Source organism: Lepisosteus platostomus, chromosome 13 (genome assembly GCF_059453375.1).
Source record: "Lepisosteus platostomus isolate fLepPlt1 chromosome 13, fLepPlt1.hap1, whole genome shotgun sequence".
NCBI classification, from domain to species: Eukaryota; Metazoa; Chordata; class Actinopteri; order Semionotiformes; family Lepisosteidae; genus Lepisosteus; species Lepisosteus platostomus.
The window spans coordinates 42376308-42403928 of record NC_142623.1 but is presented as its reverse complement, the minus strand read 5'-3'; the positions used below and the strand labels follow the sequence as shown (position 1 = coordinate 42403928).

At 44.3% G+C, this 27621-nt stretch overlaps 2 protein-coding genes across 10 annotated transcripts in view; one reads left to right on the top strand and one right to left on the bottom strand.

Moving 5' to 3' along the window:
- Positions 1 to 1147, bottom strand: part of tlr22 (toll-like receptor 22) — a 53709-nt gene extending 52562 nt beyond the window's left edge. For 2 of the 4 annotated variants that reach the window (XM_088604738.1, XM_088604734.1), the window contains exon 1: positions 463 to 600. In XM_088604738.1, coding sequence (XP_088460864.1) covers positions 463 to 502 — 40 coding nt within the window. In that variant the 5' untranslated portion in view covers positions 503 to 600. Of the gene's footprint in view, positions 1 to 462; positions 601 to 905 lie in introns of those variants that run through there. The other 2 variants (XM_088604733.1, XM_088604731.1) reach the window with 2 other exon arrangements.
- Positions 11 to 27250, top strand: arhgef37 (Rho guanine nucleotide exchange factor 37). 6 transcript variants are annotated; one of them, XM_088604741.1, is made up of 14 exons: positions 444 to 581; positions 6189 to 6382; positions 7175 to 7389; positions 7812 to 7935; positions 8473 to 8620; positions 10165 to 10364; positions 11084 to 11214; positions 11911 to 12015; positions 12795 to 12908; positions 13696 to 14013; positions 15130 to 15258; positions 17106 to 17301; positions 17982 to 18172; positions 19503 to 23312. In XM_088604741.1, exons 3-14 carry the CDS (start codon positions 7186 to 7188, stop codon positions 19713 to 19715), a joined length of 2073 nt encoding a protein of 690 aa, XP_088460867.1. In that variant the 5' UTR covers positions 444 to 581; positions 6189 to 6382; positions 7175 to 7185; the 3' UTR covers positions 19716 to 23312. The 6 variants fall into 6 exon arrangements, 5 of the variants coding, with proteins under 5 accessions (XP_088460868.1, XP_088460867.1, XP_088460865.1 ...); XR_015926198.1 differs by lacking the exon at positions 6189 to 6382 and adding an exon at positions 23754 to 27250 and having other exon boundaries at positions 488 to 581; positions 19503 to 20057; XM_088604742.1 differs by lacking the exons at positions 6189 to 6382; positions 17982 to 18172; positions 19503 to 23312 and adding exons at positions 11 to 329; positions 15729 to 15825 and having other exon boundaries at positions 480 to 581; positions 17106 to 17233.
- The last annotated feature ends 371 nt before the right edge of the window (positions 27251 to 27621 follow it).

The window sequence follows — 27621 nt, the reverse complement described above, 5'->3', positions numbered from 1 at the left end:
AGCTTTTATAATGTCAAGAGTCGAATTTTCTGTTTGCAGAAACGAACTGGTGACCTGCAGGAGAAAAAAAAACCCCAAACAAACATCCGAATTGAAAGCGAAAGGGGGAAAAAAATTAAAGAGACCCGTATCTCTTATCTTAAAACAAATTCAACTTCAAGGAAATTTGTGGTATGTGCGGAATGTGCAGCGACGTGCACAACCTGTTTCGCGTCAGCAGAGAGCAGGTGAATTCCGGTTTGCGTTAAGGAGCGGCGACAGCTCTTGGTATGTGCGCTCTGGCCGGCCTGATCATCCCCGAGACAGCGACACACCTGTAGCCAGGCAACGTGAGGACATGCGAATTACCGGGACGCGGAAAAACACACACACACAGCCCGCAGTTTGTGATAACGTGCTGGTCTAATCGGTGCGCACACTATCCTAAAGGTGTCCTTTAAAACGTCTGACGGCTCAAATTACCGCATTTTCCCCCGCAGAAGCGCAAGTGAGGAAGACCCATGTCGGCTGGCTGGTAGCTGGGTTATCCATCTCTGACAGCTCCAGCCTACCAACCGGAGCGGCCGGCGAGCTCTCTACAGGTAGGGCTTGCTTGCCGATTGACTGCCTGTGTGCTGCTTCTAGCCCGCTGTTTTCATCATTGTTCATTGCATTTGCAATCGAGGAGCCCACATTCTTCCATCAGCCGTGCCAGGCCATTGTTTTGTCGAGCATGAAAATGCGAGAGATCTTAAAACATTTCGGTGATTGGTTTGGTTTGGTTGTTTTTTTTTTTGTAAAATGCGATTACGATGTTCGTTTTTCTCCAAATACCTTCAGTGCGAGGTGCGCCTTACGTTCCTGCCTGCTGAAACATTCTTGATTTGAAAGATGTTCTTGGCATTTAGTGAGAAAACTGTAAATACCTGTATATAATGTAGTTCAGTTCCATGATGCTGTGCAGGATTCAGCCTGACACGTATCCCTGTCTTTTCCATGCAAAATATCACGATTTATATAAACTGCAGATAGGAAAATTCTCCGCGTACGCAGTTTCCTATGGCAATAAGAAGTACTGTGTACAATGTCTTTATTTAAATAAAATTCATGAGAAATACTATTCTAGGCTTCCATTGCAGTTTTGGATTCCAATGGTATCAAAAAAAAAAAAAACCAGTGATCACAGAAAACGGATTCTAAAATGTGTTTTTTTAGTGCTGACACCTTGACTACATTAAATAATTTAATTTGATCAATTTGAATTAGTTTAAAATTTCCTTACTGATTGAATTCCTTAGATTGATTGGTCTATGGTTTGAAAATTCATTAGCCCCGAAGGAGAATAGTAAAAATATATTATTCAAATAGTTTAACAGCTCATACTGTATATTATATTTAAAATTAAAATTGAAATATATTGTATATGTTTTGAGCTTTGAAAATTATTTAACTCTAGGAGAGGTGAATAATTAGGCTATAAACTACCACCCACTGGGATGTATTTATGCAAGCCAGTATGATATAGGGAAATGTTTTTTAATATCAGACAATTATAATGAAAAAAATATATATAGTTAAAGTGAATTTAATTATTCATACTACTACAGAAAGGTTGTGCTATTTATATAGAATACTGATGCTGTAATAGTCATATGGATAATGTTTCCATGTTCAAAGAATAGGACCATATCTGCACCATGAAGTATAAATCATAAAGATTTTACTATGCATTATCTTACAACAATCTTACTACTGCCAGTTCATTATAACAATTTACAGTATGTGCAAGCTAAGAAATAACTATTACTATTAACCTATTATTGTACTATTAATTAAAGTTATCTGAGTTAATTTGTCGTGGATAGCCACTGATCAGAAGATATTGTATTATGGGCTACCAAATAATTGATACCCAAAATCTTGAAACAAGCTTAATTTGTTCACCTAGCTCAAGCTGGTAACTGTGCATCTGGAAAGCAGACATGAACACAGCTGGGTAAATTGTTTGAAGACATACTGTACCTGTGTGTTCCAGGACATTAGTAGTTGATTATAAATTTGATTCTAAAGGGTGACTTCTCATGGTTTCTGGGCAGTGTGGCTGTACAGTAAGAGTTTTGGCCGCCCCTAATTGAACAATTTTAAAAGGCTCTTGATTGCTGAGGGGGTTACATTTCAGCATGTTCAAGGATGCATCTGCTGTCCTGCAGCTTCATTGCTATGGTTTATGACAGCAGAAGACAATCACCCCTCATTCAGACAGACTGAAGATCTCTGAAGTTGAAACCATGTTTTTGTAGTTACTGGTACATATGATTGTGATATACCTTAGTGCTGAGTATTGTCTAAAACAGTATAGTTATTTAATTTTTCAGATACATAGTTCTATAGTTGGTACAGATTTGGCACACATTTAAAATAAAATTACAAAAATGTATTCCACTTTTTGTCCCAATAAGGTAATAAAAAGTAAACCTTCAATACTGGTGCAATAGGGCAATTTATCCAGAGAAATAGCAATAATCCAATAGGCTGTCATTTGATTTTGATTAACATTGTACATCATCGGTCTGGTTTGGAGTCATAAGATTTCATACGGAAATCATGAACATAAGGATGGTTACAAACATGATGGGGACATCTGGTACAACTAATTAGAAAATGGTTCTTTGAGCTTAAAGAAAAAAGTTTCCTAGTTTTACAAAACACGCTAACAGTGTCATCTTTAGTACCAGAGATAGGTTTCGTATTTTATTCAGTTTATCATCCAAAGGCTGTCTTCTACCTCCTGTGAACTCTGTAAGATTTAGAATGGAATGGAATATGACTCTTTTATTAACCAATGTTGCAGGACCTGATCAGCAGGGTTAGGATGAAAGCGATCCACATTCCTAGTGCTTGGGCAATCCATCATGACCAAAAAAAAGTTAGTAAGAGCCCCACGCTTGAGTCATTCGCAGCAGGACTATGTCCTTTATTGGGATGAGTACCCAGCCATGCTCTTGAAGCTGACACCCAGGCTTCTTTCAAGAAACAGCTGGATGAGTTCCTTAGATCAATCAGCCGGGTATAGATCCGTACCGAATGTCCTCCTCTCGTTTGTAACTGTTCTTGTGTTCCTGTCTGAATCAGTCCTATTTCCTGTGTGTTGATTAGCTGGTAACCATAGCATCATGACCATCAGGCTCCAGGACAATGACATTAACACTGGCTCACCACTTCCTTGGGATCTTCTGGCCTTTTTAGAAACCAAGGCTCTGTAAGAGGGAAATACAAAATGAGAGTTATTTTTACCTAAAATGAAAATTAACTGTTTTCTCTCAATGTTGTGAAATGTAATTCATTTTTGCCATCTTCTGTCACCAGGTCTTTATCGGATTACATAAACGATTAGCTAAATACACAGATAAATAACACACAATGAGGAAAAAAGAAAAACTATCACCCATTGGAAAATGGGAGGATCATAGTGTTATGGTAGAAGAAATGGTTATGTAACTGTAGATCTTTAATATACGGATTTCAGCAGCTTGATCAAAATCTAATAACAATAAAATGATCTAACAAATAAAGGAATAGCTTAATACTTTGAATTTAAGTATTAAATGTTTAAGTATTCCTGGCTGAGGAAATGAGAGTCCTGGGTGAAGGTCAGTGTTGTTACAAACCCCCTCCCTCACTGATGAGGAATGACCCAGGGAGGCAGCTGCAAGGGTGCAGTTTGAATGGAGGGAGGGGTGTATAAAAAATCTGTGTGCAGAGTTGTGGGCAGCCAGTGAGTATGTATGAGAGAGGAAGCACGAGATCAGAATTTGACCTCCTCCGTAGCTTCTATTAAAGAACGCCGTATGAAGCTGAAATGAAAAAGCTCATAGTTGGATGGGAGTTTAAAATAAAATCGTGAGCTTTAAATATTTGGCAGCAATGCTATCACCCCTGTTGCCTGGTTTCTTCAGGTCTCAGAAACCGAGCAGGACTGGGCCTGGTCAGTACTGGGAGTCCTCTGTGGACAACCATGGTTAGGCTGTAAGGAGTGAAAGGTGGACCAGTAGGTGGCACTCTTTCCTCTGAAGCAGTGCTCCCTGTGGCGATAGAGAGCACTGCTGTAGGAGGTGCCATCCTTGTCCTTTTTTTAGATGAGACATTAAACTGAGGTCCTAGCTACTTGCTCATTAAAGATCACACAACAGGATTGAACAGGGATGTCAATATTTCTGCTTAATTAAAAAAAAACAGATCCGTTTGCTTTTCATAGTCACCCATTTTTTAATTTGCCAACATTTTATATGTTTTTACTGTATGTGCACCAGGTGGTTTCTGAGATGGCATCATGTATCCAGTAATTCTATTTTGACTGTAAAAGCAGGAAGACTGAAGCAACAAGCTTCTGCATATTTTAGTCACAAATTGTGAATTGCATAGCATTATGCTTGAGATACAGTGATGATGAAATAAATCCCTTACAGTTAGTGCCAATGATTTCAGCAATAAATAGAAAAGTGTTGAAATGGCATTGTGCATCTGCTGTATTAAAATAACTTTTGCCCATGAATCATTGTTGCCATTTAGCTACTTGTAGGCCTTTCTGAGGGATGAACTTGCTCATAGGGTCCGGGCTCTGTGTGAGTCTTGAGACCTACTCAGTGTAAGTGTTCGTTCAAGCACAGGCTTCTGTCTTCATCTGTAATTATATGCATCTTTAAGCGCAGCACTGTAAGGAAAAATCCCAAATAGGTACCTCAGCACATAGGTCATGTCCACAAGCTAGGGGTGGAGGAGAGTGTGATGGTGTTAAACAGTATTCCTCCAGACATGGGGATAACGCTTCAACACCTGAGGTTAACAGATGTCATATTACATCATTTGCTGTGATCCAGTAATGTTGTTATCTGACTTGAAAACAACGGGTGCGTGAGATAATGGAGATAAATATAATAATTTAATCTAATTTAGGATATCATCTCACTCAAGTAGCTGTTAAAAGAGAGCACCGTTCTTGTCTATCTATCACATTTACAGTATGTATTTAAATTATTTATCTGATTTCTTTCCCTTGTGTTTTCAAGTGGCTCCTTGTATAATTCATATTTAGCTCAAACTCATGCAAACACATGATGTAGCGGTCATGGCTGTGCTGCTCCTTCACAGCTCAGTGTGGTGATGGTGTACTGTGTGATTTGTGTTGTGGACAGTAAATAGTATGGCTGTGTTGTACATAAACACGTCTTGTGTACTTCCACATGGAACAATAACATTTTCCTGGCCAGGCAATGGTGAAGACTTGACTCATGCTATGACATAAAAAAAACATGTCATAATTACCCGTTGCCTTGCTAGATTTATTAACCTGAGAAAGATATAAGAACCTAACGGTTCCTAATATAAGAATGATCTTGTTCATCTCCTGCGTTTGGTATTAAGTAGCTTATTTGCCCAAGGATCTCTTCCAGTCATGTCTGCCTCAACAACATTTTGGGTGAAGAAGTGCCTCCTGTTCTCAGTTTTAAATGCACTTCCACATGCTGTAGTTCCTTGGTACTGTTGGTAACCTTAGTAAAGCTGGCACTGTTAAAAAAAACGCCTGGGACACTCCTGTTTCTGTGCACTGTTGCACGAGATTTATTTCTGGAAAAGCTGACCAAGCCAGTCCTGCTTTCCAGTGAAAGGTCAGTGTTAACATCAGGGTGGCACGGAGTTGGATAACTAGCCAGAGTAATGTTTACAGCCCCTCTCTTCAATTTATCTACCTTATTAAAAACAACCAGATGAGGCTTCTAATCACATCTGATCACCCAGGGTCTTGACATTGCTAATGATTGCTGGCTTGATGTGGCGATTTTTATCTAATACAAATAACACGGATGAAAAATATTTGTTACGGCTTCTTTAAAGATTTTTTGGGAACAGAACTAGTAGCTAGACAGGTGAATTATTTTATTACTTTACTCAACTCAAAGAGGCCATTGTCGTTCTGTAGTATGTCACATGAGTCTTAGCACACATGCGTAGCCTGAAGTACTGTGGTATTTGGACTTGAACAGTTAAGGCACTGTGGTGCGGGAGATCATGGCTGCAGTATTGAAACTGGCCTAATACTTTTCCTTGTGTGTGTGTGTGTGGTGCCACGCTGCAGACAGCAAGTGCAGTCCTTGGTCAGAGGCCAGCGAGTTGCATGTCGCCACAGTGGGCGTTATTTTTATTTCCCACAGCTCCCTGCTGCCATCAATCAGCCCATTCATCAGCGGGGCCGAGCTGTCCTGTCCCAAACAACAGCCCAGAGTACACACCCCCCCCCCCCGTGCTGCAGCAGGCTCAGCAGACAGTGCGTGTCACGGGCCTGCTTGTTTGCCAGGGCTCCTGGCCTTCCTGCAACTGCTGGAGCGGCTTTCTCGGAGAGCGCAAGGTAATAATGATCTCTCCTTGCAGCTGTGTGTGTTTACAGGCTTGCCTCTCTCCTCCAGCGCCGCGCTCGCAGTGCTCGATTGCGAGCTGTGGGAACCTTGTGATCGGTTTCACAGCAGTCCTGAGGCAGCTCTGTGCTCCCTTTCCCTGGGGAGAGGTGTTTCTGAGTGTGGAGACGGTGCGGGTTGTGACGTTCACTGCAGTAGCTGCCGGTGCGGATATGAGCGGTTCGGCGTTTGATTGCTTTCAGTGATTTGAGATTGTCAGAAATTGCTGCTGATCTTCTGTTTCCTACCGGGTAGGGCTAGATAAATACGAACATGGCTCATCTTCGGGGTAATGTAAGATGTGGGGTGTTTGTTAAAATGAACTGAAAACAAAAGCTCCACAAAACAAACAAATTAACAGCCCAGTCCTCCACTTCCCCTTTCATTCACTTTATTCAGCTGTTCTTTCTCTTGTTAAGGCTTCAGATAATATTCTGCTCAATTCTGATCTGCCTCTGACTTTTTGTCTTCTTCGGAAATTTATGCTCACTATTTTATGTATCACATTGATTCTTAATTTACCTTAATTTAATCCAAAATTCACCATCAAAGCAGGATGTCAATAAATGGTCAGGTGCTGTGATTTTATTTTATTCTTCCTTGTCTTCACTGCACGCCAGCGGTTTCATATAGACAGAGGCCCCTCAGTTGTACCTCTCACCAGTACAATGGAGCAGCGCTGTTGAGCTGTCTTCAGGTCCTCTGCCAGTTTCTGAGAAAACAAACTTCCTCTCTCTTTGCTGCAGACCTGTGCACCATGGACAGTACCCCTGGGGCTCTTACTCCCCCGCCGAAGAGCGGCGAAGAAGAGGAGGAGCCGGCAGAGCCAGAGTCCATCGTTGACACGATGAAGCAGAAGCAGCTCCTGGCTGTTGAAGAGCTCCTTTCCACTGAAAGAAGCTACCTGAGATTGCTGCAGCTGTGTGCTGTGGTCATCAGAGGACATCTGAAGCAGCTCCAGGTACAGGACTCGTCTGCAACTGCAAAGCCAGAGAGAGACCCTCTCAATAGACTCTTGAGGTAGTGATAAAATCCTCGGTGTCCAAAATAAAAGATTGTTTTCTCTTTGGCTCTCCAGTCTGTGCTGTTTCAGCCAAGCTTTGTCTGGCCAAGCAAAAAAAATCTTTTCAAATTATTTTTCCATTGACCATTTGAGCAAACTATTGTTCCATGTCTCTAGATTTACTCAACCGAGATGAAAGCAAATTGACTATATAAATACATTTGTATTTAGATTATGAACAAAGATGAAACCAAATTGTATAAATGTAATACAATGGGGTTTAGATAGTCAGCACACAAAGTCTGCTGTGTTATTTAACAACATCAAGAAACACCTTTTCGCTTCTCTAAACGAATGAATTGGTTGGTGTTTCCTCACAGCCACCCCTGGGGAACGTGGAAGGGGTATTCTCGAATGTGGACGATGTTATCGAGGTGTCCAGCTGCCTGCTGAGCCTCCTGGAGCAGAAGGAGCCCACTGACCCAGAATTCCTCAGTGCTCTCTGTAAATACCTCAGGCCTGGGAGGGAGGGGAGCTTTACTGACGTCAAGTCTACTGCACCTCACCACTCCTCACTTCCGTTCTTACGTTGCAGAATCTCTCAAAGCCACATTATCTGGGTAAGGGTGTTCACAAGTCCTTGCACAGAGTGTCTTGGGACGCCTCATTGTTTCAGAGTTTCAACATGAGGTGTAGAAACTGGAAACAAAAAAGGAAACACAACACAACACAACAGAACAGGATCCAAAACTAGGACACCTCATAGGAAGTGGGACCAGTGTTTTCGTCATCTTCAAATGATTCGGTTTTTCACATGGTGGGAAGGATGACGACACTGTTCCCCCTTTGTAGCATCTTGAGTCCCGTAGTCGGCAGCACAGCTTGAACTTGCACAAATGCACATTGTGAAGTTCTTACTTTTCTACACCCTTGCTTCCTGCTCTTGGAGAGGTGCAGTGGACACGCCTTCTGGTGAGATCTGCCCTCAGTTAGGGGCACAGATGTGGTCCACAGACTTTAATGCCTCTGTTTGTTTCGTAGGCAGTGCGTTTCTCAGTCTGAGAGAGGACATGGAGATGGTGTACAGGGAGTACTGTGCCAGCTACAACACCATAGTGGCCATGGAGACCAGCTTCAGGCAGAGAGAAGGCCTGTGGCAGGCGGTTGTGAACACAATAAAGACGTCAGCGTAGGTTCACCTCTTTACCCATCTCTTGTTCCATTAAGACTGTGTATATTGTTCTTGTGAATTTTGTGTTTTAAAAGATAAGATATTTTTCCTTTTTTTTATCACTCCTGGTTCAGCTGCTATCCTTCTGAGTCATCTAGAGACTCCCCATAAGGAAATGCATGAGTGTCACGTCCTGGAACAGGGTGTCATTAAATGGGAATGTTCATAGGCAGGTCAAAATAAAACAAACACAGATAGCAGCCATCAGGAAGTGAAAGTGCTCTTATTTGGCCAGCAGCCATATCACCCTGCAACTCACAACTGGCAACCCACTGAAGCTAAGCAGGTGTGAGCCTGGTCAGTACCTGGATGGGAGACCTCCTGGGAAAAACTAAGGTTGCTGCTGGAAGAGGTGTTAGTGGGGCCAGCAGGGGGCGCTCACCCTGTGGTCCACGTGGGTCCTAATGCCCCAGTATAGTGATGGGGACACTATACTGTAAACAGGTGCCGTCCTTCGGATGAGACGTAAAACCGAGGTCCTGACTCACTGTGGTCATTAAAAATCCCAGGGCATTTCTCGAAAAGAGTAGGGGTGTAACCCCGGCGTCCTGGCCAAATTTCCCATTGGCCTTAACCAATCATGGCCTCCTAATAATCCCCATCTATGAATTGGCTTCATTACTCTCTGCTCTCCTCCCCACTAATAGCTGATGTGTGGTGAGCGTTCTGGCGCACTATGGCTGCCGTCGCATCATCCAGGTGGATGCTGCACATTGGTGGTGGTGGAGGGGAGACCCCATTACCTGTAAAGCGCTTTGAGTGGAGTGTCCAGAAAAGCGCTATATAAGTGTAAGCAATTATTATTAAATTATTATTATTTACAGCGTAAAGCCAAATCTATTCCAGAACAGAAACAAGCAAAAAAGCTAAAATTAAAAAAGCCTGAACTTCTTTGAGCTTTTAACCACACTTCTTCACAGCCCTCTCACACACAGCTAATCTACCTCCTGAGTCTAAAACAAAGTCTTTGACACTTCCAAAATCTACAAAATATAACTGTTGCTCATTTGTTCAGTCCAGTGACTGGCGGCAGAACTTGAATAATGAAGGATCTGCCTTCTGTGTTCAAGTGGCAGACAGAGACTGACTCTGCTTCCTGGTTTCACCCAACCAATTGTCTTCTGGCAACCAGTCAGGTGACTGAGGATGGCAGGTCCTTCCTCACAGCCTTCTGGGGAATGTAGAGACAAGAGTCTCCACCACAGTGCGTCTCTATGGGAGTGCTACAAAAATCGGCTTGCCGCATGCAGCTGGAGACTTTTGTCAAAAGATGCACACGTGCAGTACATCTGTAAATCAGGCAAAACTGGAACTGGATACATAACTGATATTTGGACAGGAAGTGGGAGGGAGAAAAATATGGACTGTAAATATGTTCCGGGTGAGCGGTGGCGGGGGAGGTGCATGCATGACTTTTCGGGACTTGTCCCGAAGTTGAAGTTCTAAGCCGATTGCACGCCACGAGTGTCCGAACTGAAGTCCTGCTCTTTGTTCTCTCCCAGCCCGGACGTCAATGCCACCTCCCTGACGTTCTTCCTGGTGATGCCGGTCCAGCGGATCGCCCGCTACCCTCTCCTCCTGCAGACCATGCTGAAGCACACGGACGCCCAGCACCCGGCCGCCCCCGCCCTGCGGCAGGCAGCGGAGGCCGCCGTCGCGCTCAACTGCAGGATAAACGAGTACAAGCGCGTCCGAGAAGTGGGTGAGGGTCCCTCGGTCCCGCGCGGCCTTCTCCGCCTTTCTTTCTGCGCACCTGGTACAGACGCGCCCCCTCGGCGCCGCTTCGCATTTCATCACCGCCAGCTGTGAGCTGGCACTGAGATTAGATAGGATAAAACTGAGGACAGGAGGCACCTTCTTTACATGAAGGGCTGTGGGAGTGTGGAACAAGCTGAAGCCGTTACCCTGGATTCCTTCAAGAAACAGCTGGATGGATGGATGAGAGCATCCTTTTATTGGGAGCTGTTGTATTCTTATGTTTTATAAATCCAGCAAGGTGTAGTCTTTAACAAACAATTATGGTATGATTTTTTTAATATCACAGCGTGAGGCAAGATTTTAGAGTTTTCTGGCATTGTGGAGCTACAGTGCAACAAACTTTCATAGCCTTACGCTTGTTTCACGTGTAAGTACACGAAGCTTGTTAATGTGTAACACGGTACCATTTACTGTCCACAACCACAGATCATGTACTGTGCATAATCACCATGCTGAGCTAGACGGGCCAGATGAACTGCTCTTGTTTGTAACAGTTCTTCATTTGTTAGAATTCACTTGAAACCTTTCTGGGCATTTCATCTCGAAGCAAAGCTGTCCAGAAATCCAAAAGGGAAGAATTCAAATTTTATTATTTCAAAGCATGTACTGTACCAGCGTACACCTGTCTCATTAATGTAACATTTTCTTTTTTGTTGCTCTCAGCTGACAAATACAAAAGAACAGAGAACCTGACAATAAGAGACAAAATTTCCAGACTCAGCGGACACAGTATCGCCAAAAAGACAGCCCGAATGAGCCAGATGATCAAACACGAAACTGGCATTAAACCCAAAGTAAGTATCAGCCTACAAGCCCTTCCTGTCCATAAAGGAATACTTTCTTTCCTGTAGCATCACTGGCCACTGAAGGGAAGCTAGTTTCTGTGTAGTTCATTACGTATGACCTCAGAGAAAGATGCAGCTGTATCACCCTGGTGCTGGTTACACAAACCCTCCTGTATTAATGAGCATACCTGCCCCAAAATGAACACAAGACGCATAGATTGGATCAGTAGCTTACACTGGGGACCCTTCACAGTTGGGTTCAAGTCCCTAGCCCTATCCATTAGGTAAGACTTTGTAACACCCAATTGCTCCAATCGTGACGTGTTTGTGCAGGCCACCTGCTTTATCACCAAATGATCAAGTGTTACCCTCTTTTCTCACAACACTTTAGTGTAGTCTATCAAAACCCTGTGTGAATCAGAATTCATTCTGATTTTTTTTTCTACAAGGTGTATTTTCATGTTAATATTATTTTTTACCACAATAAAACAGCTGGAAAAGAGCTTTTATAAAATTCTGCATAATTTCCATGCAGAAAACCAGGCTATTAGATAATATTGTATTTGTGCTTTTACATCTGCTCTGTGTTATGATTCATTTGTGTTATTTCTGAGTCAGTAGTGTTCATTTGTACTTGTAAGGGCTCTGCATACTAATATCTATCTAGTTTTTTCAGGGTTTCCTGTTGTTTCTTTGTGATTCCAGATTAGAGACGAGGAATTTGATATCTTGGAAGGATATTTCTGCGTCCTTGAAAAAGGGATTATAGAACTGCATGAAAATGTGGGAGCTTACCTCAGACACCTCCAGGTAACCACACTTCTAAGATTATGAACATCCCCTTGAGCAAATTAATACAAATTATGCATGAAGAGCTCAAGCAACTAAAACTGTAAATATTTTATTCTTATTGTCATTGGTGCTATAGTTTGTATCTAATTCTTGTTCTATAGTTACCTTTTTTTAATGTGTTCGACTAATGCAGACACATGTTTTCCTATTCAATTTAAGATAGAAGATACAAGTATAGCCAGCTGCAACAAATGTACTTATCATGGAGGTGGGTTGCAGAAACATTTCTTTGCAGGATTTTTGTCCTCAGTCCTTTTTATTGAGGTCGGAGTTAAGTTTCACATAATGTTTGATTTTGTTTTAGGACTTCAGCATATGTCACGGAATATTGATTATTAGCAGAACAGCCTGTAAGCAGTTCCTCTTTCCAAAGGAATCATGCAGTTTAGAAGTAATGACCAGCTTTTATGAACATGATGCAAACAAGCACAAGGTGCTTCCCACCACAGTTCTGTATGGTACACAATGCTTTCTGGCTAAAAACATGTTCTTTGGACAACACCTCTATCATTTTACCAGTATTTTAAATTCAGGCTCAAAATGGACAGTCTATTCCAAATGGCAAAATCGGTCCTTATAATCCTGCAGGATTTTTTTCATTTTAGGATCACCAGCTTTTTTTTTTTCCCCTGCTCACACTTGTGCTTTTCCGACTTGGCTGGTTCTCGGTCAGCCCAGCCCAGCCCGGGTCAGGGCCCCTGGGTGGTGAATGGTGTGTCTCGTCTCGCTCTCCGCAGAATTACCTGAGCTTTCGCCCGGAGGAGCGGGAGCTGGAGCTCGACCACGTGCGGGCCGCGCGCTGCTACAAAGAGGTCGCGGCACCCCTGCGGCAGTGGATGTACCCCGCCTTCGTGAGTCCCACACTCTTGCCTTGACACTTTCGCTTCTCCTGCAGTTTCGACATCTCTCGGGAGCTTGCCAGTATCGGTTCCCTGTCGGGCGTTAGGCTGCTCATAAAATCAAAGGAAAATGGTGTCATATTTCAGCAGCAGCATTTCTCTGCTAGAAATCGGGGGTAAAAAGGCGTGACTGCAGAACGCTGGAGTGTGACTGTGGTGTGAGCAGGCTGCCGGTGTCACGTCCTTGGCCCTTTTCCATTGGCTTCTGTTTTTGCATCTAGAGTTTTTCATTCATTTTCAGTTGCTCTCATGGTTTCTTGTACTTGTTTTCCACCCTAGCTATGCTTAATAATAATAATAATAGCTCTTCAGCCAGTGCCCTTTTCCAAGAGCTTGAGTTTGTAAAGTTTAACGGTAATAAAAACAACACATTGTGGAAAATACCACCAGTGAGTAAACGAGTAATGCAAAAGGCAGACGTTTTCTGGTATGGGGTATCTGGTTTTCTGGAGAGATGTGGAGGGAGCTGCCTGGCCGTGTTATTAAGGCTGATTCCCTTGGATGATTGAAGAAATAGCTAGAAGATATCCTCGGCGCTGTCCAGTTGTGTTGCATGTCCTCCTGCCCTTTCGAGAACCGCTGATGAACTTTGAAGAAAAGGCTGGAGCGGGTGAATAGCCTCTCCCCCCCCCCCCGCCCCCTCACTGAAAGAGGGGAACTCCCTGCAGAGGGGTGCTGGCAGGTTGAGTGCCGCCCCTCGTTGGCTGAGCTCTGTCTCTTTGCCCCCCCGCCTCTCCAGGAGGGCCGGCTGCAGGCCCTGGTCTACCGGCCCCTCTGCGCGCTCAGGGAGCTGCTGGCCGGGCCCCGCAACCTCATCCGCAAGCGGCTGCACAAGCTGCTGGACTACGAGCTGCTGGAGGAGAAGCAGAGCCTCAGCTACGAGGACGAGGCCGTGGCCAACACCTACAGGACCCTCAACGCCCTGCTGCTGGCCGAGCTGCCCAAGTTCACCGCCACCACGCTGCAGCTCCTGTGGGGAGTGCTGGGGGCCTTCAGCTGCATTCACAGAGACCTGGCCGAAGACGTAGCGCAGCTGGCCGGCGGCTACCTGCCACAGGTACGGAGTGTGCCCTGAAGCTTCTTCCCACCTCTCTCAGAAGAGCTTGCAATAGGTGAAAAACGGAGAAAACCAGCACAACGTTAAGGAGATATATCACCGCTTCAGGGTCCAACATGTCCCTGAATTGGATGAAGCAGTTAGAAAATGGTTGGCAGAGGGCTGTGGACTGTGCAGTGACCTATATATCAGAATGTGAGGAAAAAAGTTTTTTCTGACAGAGCATGGCATCAGATTCTCTTTAAAACAGGGAGATTATAGTAACTTGAACCACGTGCAGCATGGCTTTTGTTGGCAAGGGTACGTAGTGCAATACAAGTCATGGTTAAGACCACTGTTCTCCCTCGGCTTCTTCAAGCCAACAAGCAAAAGTAACAGATGTAGAATAAGGATAAGAGAACTGTAGGAATTTTAATATCCAAAGCCCCTGCACACACAAGCACCAAAACAAAGTATCCATTCCATTAATTTGAGGCTGTTTGCTTCAAAATGCAAGTTGTCTGATTTCCCAGTTCTGGGTATGTTGCCATGTTTTATTCCTTTGAGGCCATACCAGACATTGTGTTAGAAATGAGTGATTAAAGGGAGTTTCTTTCTGAATATACAGTGAGCTATGAACCAGAGGGCACAAATGAAACTACACAAGTGAAGTGCCTTTAAAACTGAAAGCAGGAACCCCTTTTTTTCCATCTTTAAATCATTGAGTCCTGAATAGAAGTTTTAATTTGAACTCTTTAATTGTATTCGTTTCCTAAACATGGAAGAGGTTTCCCTTTTAACTACTGTTTCCCCTGTAACTACTGTAACTTAAAATCTCCCAACCTCTGTGTAGGACAAAAACATGCAGAGGTTCTTACCAAGAGACTAGTGGGTTCAGTTAAGGACTCATTGAAGTAAAGAGCTCAGCTGCAGTGAAAACCAGTAGGTGCGTGATTCCCCTGACCAGGACTGGGGAGCCCTGATATGACCTACCTTCGTCGTACTTCGCTGTAGTCTGTCGTCTTCCCACAGGGGTGAAAGTGTGGAAGGGTCCTTGAGCTCCCGTGAGATCGGCGCGCACGCTGAAGCAGTGAGGCCCGGCCAGTCTGCTGGTAGTGCTGTCTTGTGTTTCCCCAGCTTCCCCACAGCCAGCTGGAGCCCAGTGCCTTCTGGCAATGGGCAGAGGAGTCCGTGCTGCAGGGGGCCGAGAGTATGGAGCGGCTGTGCCGCAGTGTGGCCGAGGAGCTGAACGACCCTGTTGTGCAGGTGGGACAGCCGCTGCGAAGGGCCCGTTCGAACCTTTCGCCTCTGCTCTGGGGGATTCTGGGTAAAAAATCCGCCGGCGTTTTTCCACCTCGAGCGGGACCTGGTCAGATTTCAGAAGCAGCGCCGGAACAGGTCACAACAAAGATACGTGCCTGAGGAAATGATTTATGAAACAACACAGAAGGAGTTAAAACACGGGAGTGCGTTTCCTTCAGTTCCCTCTTCATTCCGCTGCTGAAGGAGTTCCCCTCTAGCCGATGTGTGGTGTGTGGTGGGGCTGCAGACGCAGGATGACTGCACATGTAGTCCAGAGTTTGCAGCAGTGGTTTCAGCTGACTAATATCTGTCAATTCCTAATTAGAAAGTTGGAGAAATGACAACGTGTCAATGAGGATTTTTTTTAACCTGGTATCTACAGTATAGAGAGAGAACTACCCTGTCATCCCCGAAGTGACTTTGTCTTCCTCTAGGGGTCCTCAGTCCTGGTCCTGGAGGATTTCCAGATCTTTCCCAAGCAGGAGCACCTGAAGAGCTGGGAGAAGCTGTTAAACTGGTTCAGTTAAGCCAGTAAGGAGCTGATCCAGGTGTTTCAATCCTAGATGACCTAAACACAGTAGATGGATTGAATCCGGGACCAGGACTGGGGACTCCTGCATTGAGCCTCTGGTTGTATATCCAGACAGCATCCAGGACAGGAATAGAGTTCAGGAGCAGAGAGGGTTTGTGATGAGTCTCTGAGAATTTGAAGACCAATGTTCACAGATTGCTGTTATTTCATAAGTTCTTCAGTTCAGGACCACTGGTGTCAACAGTGAAAATTGACCTTTGTAACAATGCAACATTAGAATGGGGGTCCAAGCCTGTCAAGGGAGATGTGTCCAGTGATAAAGAGAGAGCAGAGATGTGTGTGATAAACTCTCAGAGCTATTGCAGTACTTCTGCATTCACAGGCTTCGCATACACAGTAATGCCTTCTGACATTTCCTTTGGCAGATCTGACCATGACCTACTAAATCAAATTTAGAACAGTGCAGGTTAGACAAGTTTTTTTGTTTTTTTTTAATCCAGCAGTCATACAGACGAAACAATAATCCACAGCCAGTATCAACAAGCAGTTTTCCCTCTTTAGACGTCGAAGCAAAGGTGAAACACATTATTTGAATTCCTGGCAACTTGCTCATGACAGAAAAAATGTCAACTGTTATCCTCGTGTTTTTTCTTTTAGCTTAAGATTGGTGTTTTTAAAGTAGTTTTTGCAATTCTGAATTTTTCTGAAACTTTCTGAACTTGTACCAGTTCAGTTGCACCCATTTTATTTTTCTCTTGTGTTGTGCTGCTGAGACATTTGCACACAGAACACTTGAGACGCAGGCAAACTCAAACATTCCAGGGTGTTCACAGGACCAAAATGAGCAAATAAAACCAGACTTTTAGAGTTGAAAACTCTTAAAAAGATTGGAAGTCTCAGGCACCCAGCAGCCTCAATCATACTGATCTGCTGACATTACTCTATCAAACATTACTAACTATTGAACTGTGGGGGGAGTGAACACAGTATTTCTGCATTCCAAGTCAATTGTCATAATACCATTAGCAAGCAGGATGCAGCAGGTGAGCCACTTTCCACTGCTGCAGTAGCTCCCTCTAGTGGTGCACCCTCTGTCATTACATCCCCTGATCCGCAGGGGAATCCATCATACTGTATATGGCCACAGAATTTTAGCTGGTTTTTATTTGGTGACATGGCACGTTAACTGGTTAGTGAAAGTGCCTGAGCTTTGTCTTGTTGGTGTTGTGTTCGTGAGTCACTAATGGGTATGGGTCGGTATTGTGTTCTCCGGTTGCAGCCCCTGAGCCCGTCCTTTCAGAAGCGACTCAAGGTTCTGACCGACAAGCATGGCGTGGGGCGCATCTACCAGCTGACGGGCAATGTGGGGGGCACCCGTGAGCTGGACCTGACCCTCCAGCGGGGGGACCTGGTGGCGGTGCTGGGTGAAATGGACACCAGGGGAGATCGCCGGCGCTGGCTCGTGGACGCCGCAGGTACTCTTGACGCGGGGGTGTGCAGTCTTGGGCCAGGAAGAGGAGCAGTCGCAAAACGCAGCTGTGGCTGTTGGGCTGGCCGTCGGTGTGCTGCAGGGACAGACACGAGTGCTCTTCTTCAGGAGGCCGACCCCTGCAGTCTGTCGGGCGGATGGAAAGACTCCACGTTTCCTCTGTGTTTTTGGAGCAGCTCTCGTTTCTGTTAAAGTTCAGTTCCTCCCCTTTTCATGGAAGCGGACTTGTGCTTTAAGTTGGAAGTTCAACCAAACCGCAGGGTCCCGGGACCCTTCCTGATCATTGCTCCTCAGCTAAGCCTGTGTTTGTGCACTGACGAACAGCCAGATCCCTCCTGGAACACACGGTATCACAACTGAACAACTTCTTTGAGCTTTTTTTGTGTGGATCAGCAATTCACACTTCTGTATCCCTTCCTAGCCTGTTAGCAGGGTCCCTGTAGGGTTTTTAAAGATTTATTAAAACAAAACAGTCACGCTGAAGGAACTGAACCTTTTGGCTATTGAATAGACGAGGCTATGAGCAGGCCTGATATTATTATTATTATTATTATTATTAAAGAGATAATAAAGAGTTCAGAATCTTCCACCAACTGATGATCTCCACTGGGTTGATTCTCTTCTGTATGCAAAGAAAGTAGAGTCCTTGTCTTTTATTTCTTCCAGGTCGCAGGGGGTATGTCCCAGCCTCAAAGCTCACACCCTATCACCAGGTGACACAGGCCTCATCCTCCTCTCCATCCCCAGCATCACTGCCGCAACATCTAGCTCCCGCCATGGGCGGAGCCGAGTTCAGAAGACACTCCTTCTCCCCAGCCACCCAGCCAATCGTCATCAGGACTCCGCCCTGCCTGCAGGTGAGTGACAGGAGGGGGGTGGAGTAATGAATCAAGAGGGTTATTGGTTGGAATTGAAAGTCTTGCTGCTTTTTTCAATTTGTTTTGCTTAATAAAAATGCACAGTTTGGTAAAAATAGAGAGAACATTCTTAATGCGAGACGGTAGTAATTAATATGTGGGTCATGCAGTAACTGACCAGCTGGGTGGTGTCGGTGATAAATGCCCATCAAGTTTTGCATACTCCAAAACATGATCTCAAAATGCCTGATCATCAGATTAGAAGCAGGAAAGGGCCTCCTAACTCTTTTACAGATGGAGCTAACACTGGACTGCTTTGCATTCAGCTCGTATACTCTTAAACCTATCTAGTATTTTCTAACATGCTGTTAACATTGCAAAGCACACTTTTAATAAATTACATTATATCACTGTTGATATGCAATGTTTGTGAAATAAGTACATCTCACATTTTCGTCACAGTTTTTGGACAGCTTTATAAATGGTACGTCTGTCTAAATTGTCTTAATCTCCCCATGAACTGCTGAAATCATTATTATGGAGACAAATTAAATCAGCCACAAATGGGCTCAATATACAAGAAAGTCTGGTTTATGGACCAATTATATTTTTGGGAAAATCCTCAAGAATTAACAATCTACATATTTCTGAGGCAGACAATTTGATGTTAAGGGATTCCCACTATCAACCAGCAGGTGGAGCAGGTGAGCTGTTTACACATTGGCTTCAAAAGTCTCCTGTTCATAAAGGAATTAATCTAATGAAGTTAACGAAGATTGGCTAGGGAGCATTTAATCATTGATTTTCCCTTATATTAGTTGACATTTTATTGCACATTTCACCCATTTATTTACTACTTTAATTAAAAATGTCCTTGCATTGTATTGACAGTGTGTGTGTAGAGAGCTTTTTCCTCCTGACTGGGTGAATTAGCACCTCTTGTTTGTCGCACAAAAAGTGCAAAACAAGCAGCACAAAGTCCTGCTCCCAGTTTTACAAGCTAATCGCCTCGGTCAGTCTTTGGGAGCCTTCGTGGATAATGCAGTCCCAATGACATCGTCTAGTTTATGCGGCTTTGTTTAAAATCTTCCTGAATCTTTGTTTAAAGTCGTTCTTAATATAATGTCACAGGTGCAGGCTAATTCCTTGCTGTCACGTAGAAAGAAGAGACACAACGTTTCGGACTCCGGGCCTTCTTCAGAGGAGGAAGATGAAGCCACTCCTGAAGAAGGCCCTAAAGCCGAGGCATTGTGTCTCTTCAAGTTTTGAGCGCGGACTTCCCCTGCACCCGGTCCCCCTCGGCGACTCACGCGCCCTCCTCTCGCCGCAGGTGTGCGCGGGCTACGACTTCGCGGCCCGCGGCCGTCACGAGGTGAGCCTGCAGGCCGGGGAGCCCGTGAGGGTCCTGGAGCCCCACGACAAGCGGGGGAACCCCGAGTGGAGCCTGGTGGAGGTGCGCGGCCAGCGGGGGTACGTGCCCTCCAACTACCTCACCGTGCAGCTGCCCGGCCCCGCCGTCCAGCCGGCGTCGCCCGCCACCTAGAGCCGCCCGCCGCCCCGAGCACATCATTCCGCCTCCCGCCCCCTGCAGGCCCTTGGCTCGGCTCCGGACTCCCCGCTGCCCATCGCAACGGCCTGGGTTTGGGGGAGCCCTCCCCTGTAAGAACATCTGCGCCCACACAACTGCACTCCTCTACCAAACATGGCCGGATCTTCACGCGCCTCGGGCCTTTAGCATCTGGAGCACGAGTCCTCTCTGGCGGAATGGATGATCCCCAACTGTGAAGCGAAGAGGAATAAAGGAAGGGATCGTATTTGGTTTGGAGGAATGTTTAAAACCCCGAAAGCTAACATGGGAATCACCGCTTCCCAGGAAGATACGCAGGTAGCTACCCGATTTGACACTTAGGGACTTTTGTTCTCATTGGAAGTTGAGATCGAAGCTGGTTTCGCCCAGGTGAGGTCAGGCACGTGTGGCTCAGCTGGAGAAGTTCTGTGTGGACCCCAGCACCTGACTGTTTTTATTGCTGTTCTACTCTGCTGTGTGTTGCACACAAGATTTGCACATCTCATGTTTTAAAATGAAAGAGAAGATGTTTGTGCTTTATATGCAGTGTAAAGTGTTGTAGAATTTTTAACTGGATGATCACATGGTGATTCAACCCTGCAGAAGAAGACTGACAAATACTGAGTTGCATAATTAGACTAATTTGAACTGCATGAAAATGAAGACTTTCATTGCCTAAAAAGCTGCTTCTGTTGCTTACTCACAGTGTAAAGAAATAGTTGGTAGCAAGCTTTCAAACATTTTGGAATGTATGTGGGAAGGATTTTAACAACTCTGTTGCGAGAACAATGCAGTTTGTTAATTATGCAAACTAATTTGCATATTTTTCATACATTGTTCTTCAGTTTCAGTTGCCTTTACTAACCCTAAACAGCAGGGCTGAAATCACTGATAAACCGCTGGTAATTCATGCCAAACTAATTAGTAAACTGATATGTAGTTTTTGCAACAAATAGAGATGGAGGAGTGCCTTTTTCAGTATGGTTGGCATTTCATTGTTGGAATCATGTATTTTAACTGCACAATTGAATGTATTTATTTGTGTACTTATTTATTTTAAAATAAGGATTTAAGTAAACATGACTGATCTCAATTCCTTGCCAGCAGTTTCAATTGTCATCACTTATAGTGAGGCCCAAGCTTAAACCCCTGTTGTCAATTGCAAATTGGAGACCTGATACTGGACAGCAGCTTTATTTGGGAGGTACAGTGGGTAAATGCAGAAATTCAAGCAAAGCCAGAATCCTAGCCAGCTTTTTGTTAGAAGCTTTTAAGGAAAGGTTTCTTGTTACTGCTCAATGGAGTTCTGTCGATCTTGGGGGTTGGGTGGACTGAAGACATTGAAAACTGCTTTCATGACCAAAGGTGCTGGAATTGAATTTTAGTTTCATGTTGCAGCTATGTGAAAAGATCATTATTGTGCACAAGACCATGCTATACCACTTTCTGTGGTGTTGCACTTGCTCCTTTGTGTGCTTGGTCTTCTGTCTCGCTTATGTTTTACTTATCTCAGGGTGGCTAGCTTTATGAAACTGAGGATTGGCACACTCATCCAGGGGTTTTGTTTTTTTACAGAAAAGGAAGTGAACCGGTGAATCTAGAAATAAATTCTAGAACAATATAGAACCAAGTCCAAAAAGAATCCGGAAACTCCTGAATGGGAAAAATTGTAAATATAAATGCCAGGTGGAATACTGCTGTTGTGCTCCTGACTCAATATTCCCCGCTCAAATTTTTCCAGAAAAAGTCACTAGACAGACCACACTGCCTGCCAAGGAGGTTATTCACAGACAGGCATCCTACTTTTTTGTGAACATAGCTGTACAGTGTATGAGTGGGGGTGTATTTATAAGAGTTGGGGATGATCTGTTCAGTTCTGAGTTGTATAAATAGCTTCGACAGTATTCAATGTAGTGTCTGCCAGGGATGGAATTGATAATGGTCAGTCCCAACCTGTTTATTGCCGGTCCTTCAGCCGATCTTACACAACCTCTTCAGATTTAACAATGTGTATCCCCTGTGAGACTGGGAACATCTCTGGTTACTAATTACTTTGCTGACTATGGCAGACATCAGGCTCACTCTGTGTCATGGGCAGTGTGCTGTTCATGCTGTGGTCTGCAGCGTCTGGAGGGTCTTTTAATCACAATTGAACACGGAGGCTCAGGAGAGACACCAGCCGGGGAAAGAGTACTTACTGCTCCAGGCCAGTAGTTCTCTCCTGTTCCCTGCAGTTTGTTCCCTTCGTGTTCTTGATGGGGAGCTGATTGATTTCAGTTTTCCATCTCTTCAAAAAAAAAAAGTCAAATGGGATCAAAAATGTAATCCATTTCTGAGTTTCAGATTACCCTTTATTCATGGGTGTTAGCTGACATACTGTATAACCACGTGGTCTTCTGCTGGCTCATTGTGGGAGAGTTAGATGTACAGTGTCGTCACTCCCACCTGTGTTAGTCCACCACATTCTGATCCCCTGCTGGCCGCTGTTGAGGAGAGGCCGCAGAGCGCTCTGCATGCTGACGTTGTCAGAATCACAAAGTGCTGAAGTCCAGACATGCAAGCCAATCAATGAAAGGCTTCAATTAGCACTGGCGATTAAGAGCTCCACTGGAAATGGCAGATCTTGGGTATTCAAGGGGCAGTGTGTAAGCATCTTAAAAAAAAAAAAACAACAACAGAGGTTCAAAGCCAGCACAGGAGAGTTTTAACTTCAGATTTTCAGTGCTGCTGCCCTTTGGCCTTCTGCCGTCCCATTAGAACGGTGGTCTTGAGTAAGAGTCTGCTTTTCTCTGGAAGGGAGATGGAGGCTGAACAAACCTGATGGTGTTTATCCATGTTTCCCGATGACCCGGGCTTCCCTTACTCCTCCGACCACCAGACACAGTACTGGACTGGGGCTCTGGGCTCCCCAGCAAGGCGGTGCACCTGTCCTGCTTTATATACTGTAACTGCGTTGCCATGGCAAGTGAGAGCTTTTGTTCTCTGAAACAAAGAAGTTCTTTTTATTTCTGAAAGTGTTACAGATCTGAGTTACAAGCACATGATAGCAGTTACACCCTTTATTCAGTGCTTAGGAAAGCACAGACTGTCTTTGTCGCTTAACATTACTAACAGTGTTATCTTATAATAATCCATTATCTTGTAATAATGACCGATGATAGATTTTAGATTTAAATTAGTTTTGTGCTAATCGTAGATTTGCCTTCATTTCTAGGAAATTGATAGTGTGACAGATCCTAAGGCTGCTTTAAGAACCCTCTGTTTTCTTAACACATTGTGTGATGCTTTGTCTTATGACAAACAAGTTAATGTAGCAAAAACATTGTTAAACCTACACACAGTACTGTAAGTGTCCTATTCAAGTGACTAAAGCCACAAATGGCACCCTTAAAGGAGTCATTGCTCGCTCTGCTTATTTATGATTCAGTTTGCAAAAATATTTCTGTAAAATCTCTTAGTGTAGGGTATACTTAAATTTTAAAGAAATTTATGTATTCAGATAACCCATGCTGCCTGTCCAACATCGGGTGTTTTTGTGCCAATGAAAGGTGTTCAATAAAAGTTACAAACGCACATGCATCTCCTTGGACTTTTGTGAGAGTTCTGTGAGAAAAAGCATGACTGTTTTTTTTTTTCCTCAGTTAAGAAAATTCTACCTTCTCTATGAAGTAAGCTCCTCGAAGTTAACTTTTCATTCAAAAAAAAGTAACATTACAAAATAGTTTGTCAAGGATGACCTTGTTATGGAAACGGCGGACCTCAATTCTTTTGTATGTGTGTGACCAGCTAGCGTGATGAACAGACGTTTGTGTCCTGTGTTTTGTGAGATCCGAAAATGAACAGCTGGAGTGCCTATAAACTAGAAAAACATCAACTGACAGTATTGGACATAAACAACATAACGTCCACCTGTCTTCTAAGATGAGCGACCTCCCTTGACCTTTTCTCCTGCTGAGCTCCATGAGCCAGTGTTTCATTACACTTCTTGTTTAACAGGCCATCCTTCTTTTCCAGCTGACTGTGAAAAGGAGCCAGTTCTTCGTCTGCCTGCCCTTTGAAACCGTGGCGAAACGGCAGTCTAATGAAGATCTCATCCAAGGCACTGACAGGCAGTGTGCCATTCACATCCCGTCTCCATCCCATCATTTTCCTTTCCATCCACGATGATGGGACTGCGACGTTCCTAATCACACTGCTGCTGTACTTCACCGATTCCCGGATCCCCATGGTGGAGTGTCTGTATTCCATGCTAACGGCAGCTGTGCAGCTCTGCAGCTGTCTGTCTTCCTGAGTGCGGAGTTGGTTGCAGCACTCTGAGTGACATTTGTCCTCACAGAAAGTCTCTCTGCATGTGTGCTGTGAAACAGTCAGTATATTAATATCCCAGATGCAACTGTCTGCAGACTACAAGGAGCTGTGGTCGCTGTTCCACAGGAAGTGGACGCGTGAGTTTTCTGTTGTTCTCTCATGTATGGCATTAATAAATAGTATTGGAAGGCATTTTCCTCACACACAAAGGTCTGATTGGCAGCAGGCTGCCATCTTACTTCACCATATGCCTGGACAGTAACAGGTACTACATGTGACTGCTAATCTTTATGCAAAGTACAGCTGAGTTTGTACTGAGTGCTGAAGAGGATGGCATGAGTGTGACTGAACCACCCAGTCTGCCTGTTCAGGAGCTCATGCCCCGAGTCACTCCTGCTCTGTGCTGTAACTGTGCCTGTAAGTGTCCTCAGTGGGAGTCCAGGAAGAGAGGTGACTTTTGCACAGAAAAGACTTTTCATGAGGACTAACTACACCCAAGAATCCAAGGTATTGAAAAGTGCTGGGGACCCCTGGAAAGAGGAGGCCATGGGGCAGCTGCTCAGGTGATGGGGAGGAATTCTCTGGAAGAGCGCGAAGGAGAAAAGGCTTGTGAATGGTATTTGTATTTTTTTTTTGATTTAGGAACTGATTTGGGTGGTGTCATCCCTCTATGCATCAGGCCCATTATGAGAAGTAAAACCCAATGACTCTTTGGTTGTAAGTGGAGTTGTTTTCTTATCCTTTGCGTCTCGAGGTAACATCCATCCATTTTCAAATCCATCCATTATCCAACACAGGTCGAGGGGAAGCTGGAGCCTGTCTCAGCCATCAGCGGGTGCGAGGCTGGGTTCACCTTGGATAAGGCGCCAGTCCCTCGCTGGGCAGACACTTACACTCACACCAGGGACAGTTCTTCCACGAGCTGATTGATCTACCAGGGAGTCTTTAAACTGTGGGAGGAAACCCAAACAACTTTCAAACTCCATGCAGATACTGTAGCTTCTCAGGAACTGAACCCAGGGCCCCAGCACAGCTAAGCTGCAATGCTAGCCACTGCTCTGCCATGCCGCCTGTGATATACAGTACTGTAGTTCACTATCAGACAGAGCCGCTCATGAGTACCGATTTGTTAAATGTGATACACAAGAGATTGTGTTGAATACATTTAAAAGCGTATCAGATAATGTCACCCTTAAGTCCCTAATCTTGCATAGTGATCTGCCTTTTTGACAAAATTGATAGAAATGGAAACTCTTTTGATTTGTTATTATTTATTTTTGCCTTTGGCCCCTCTCTCAACCGATAATGTAAACAGTCTTTTGATCAGGCCTATTTCTGATAGCCCCATTAATCCCAGATCCTGGCACGTGTCTCCATGTGCTTTGACCACTATCTCTTACTAGCAGCGCTCTGACTTAGCAGCGCAATCCATCTCGAGGCAGACACGAGTCCAGCTTTTCATCTTTTGACGCTGAATGCCAAACAACCGGTAACTAAAACACTGGCTCAGAGAAACTCAGACTTAGGCTGGCCAGGTTGCCAAAATAAAAATTAATTTCTAGCGTCCAGCCAAATATTTCCAAAGCTGGGTTCGCTACGAACGCCTTCAGTGAAGGAGGGATGGGGAATGCTGAGAAGGGAAGGTAGGGCGTGATTCTGGAGTAGAAGAGAAAACACAAAACAAAACCATAGAAACAAGATTCGTCACAGCTAGCCATGGAGACAGAGCTAAACAGCTATGGAGAGACAGGCAGGCAGGCGAGGACTGAAAAGATCAGAGGGCAGAGAGAATATGTGCAGGGGTATAACAAGCAGAAGGTGGCAGCTACCCTTTGTCAATGATATAGAGGGTTTTGTAGCCATCAGAGTGACTCTTCCACCCTGCCCAAAGCTTAAATGCAGATCTGAGATTAAACACAGATGTTAATGATGTTGAATGTAAGTATGAGAAGTGTGTGTTTTACTCGGAAACCTCAAGGGGTGCATACAGAGCCTCAAAAGACAAACTGCTCTGTTCTCGTTTCCAAAACCAGGTTTATGGAGGATAATTCTCAGGTTTATGACTCCAGCAAATTTCTTTCTCCTTGGAAAATTATCTGACAGGCTATATCTGAAAAACTTTGCCTAAAAAAATCAGAATATTAGCGAGTTAAATGTGAGCTCACTATTAGAGAATGAGTGGGGTTTCTAACCTTGTTTCATCACCCTGCAGACCTGCACAAGGGTCAGTCAGAAGACATGAGCTAAGGCCCTAGAACACCCTGTCTCTCGGCAGCAGGTCCTGGTCTCTGGCATTCAGACCTTGGCTCTCAAAACAAAATGCTCAAAGCACCTGTCTTGCTCTTGGTGTACCCTGGGTGAAGGGGAGGATTTGACCTTGCAATGCTGCTATTTAGGTTGGATGTTTTGAGGCAGGGTGTCTGCAGTCAGCACTACGTGGTGCCGAATTCAGAAGATTGCACTATGAATTTGGAATTCAGAACTGGCCTTCCAACCAGTAATGTCCACACTTGCACAGCACTCTTATCACTCAAAAACAATCTGGATAGATGCTCATGACATTGATGTCTGCTTTGAGACATATGAAGTGCCTTTCTCCCTTTGAGTAATTACTCAGGATCATTTCAGATTTGTATGTAAGTTGCTTGTGAGCTCTTACTCCTTATGCACGGTAGCAAGCATGTGCTGTCTCTATCTTATCAACTTAAATGATTTCTTGGGGAGGAAACTGCTACTTTAGTGGAACTCAGATATTTGCTGTTATTGACTGAAATGTGCATGGTGATATGTCTCTTAATGAAGACTAAGAGATGTCAAGCGTTAATTTCTAAGAAAAAGCTGACTGGTTGCCGCGGCTGTCATTATAAATGTGGGTTTAATGTTCCAATTAAAAGGCTCCTTCTGCCAAGAGTGTGTTGCAGTACTTAATCTACACCGCTAGAGGGAGACCCATAGTTTGCTAAGAGTAGAGGCCACGTTTAATCTGTCATATTATACTGTATTACTATTTGTATTGTTCTAAATATGAGAAGAATTATTTCACAGACTCACATTAAGCACCATCTGACGTATTTGGGTGAAGAGTTGAACATTCAGCTGCTGGAGGATTAATCTGCTGCAATTTAAACCATGGTATCCGGCGCAGAAGCTGATCTCTTTCTTTGCATTTTGCAATTTTGTTAAGAAAATACTTTTTAGACTCTTTGTGAGTACTGTATCTCATATCTGTGATATCTGTGTGATCTCACTTCCAGAAGAAATGAGAAATAAACTTGAATGCGCATTGAAAAATAGTTTTAAATGCATTTTGATCCCAAAATGGATTCAAGTTAATGTTCTTATCTACGCAGAAATACGATGTGCTCACTATTCTTACCGTCTTTGGGTGTTTTACTACACCTGACTCACTTGATGTACGTACAGGGTAAAGCTGAATGCTGTGTGTGAGGAGAGAGGCTGCACACATCAGCCAGCTCTGCGAACCCGGCCCAGACACTCTTACACTCTGCCCCTCAGCCTGGAACGCTTTGTTACTCTGTTCCCCTATTTAAGCGGGACATGGGGACAAGCGTCC

Coding starts and splice junctions, on each gene's coding strand:
- arhgef37 (XM_088604741.1), top strand. CDS start 7,186: ATGGACAGTACCCCTGGGGCTCTTACTCCCCCGCCGAAGAGCGGCGAA. Junction 12,016..12,794: donor CTTACCTCAGACACCTCCAG/GTAACCACACTT, acceptor CGCTCTCCGCAG/AATTACCTGAGCTTTCGCCC. Junction 15,259..17,105: donor TGAACGACCCTGTTGTGCAG/GTGGGACAGCCG, acceptor CTCCGGTTGCAG/CCCCTGAGCCCGTCCTTTCA.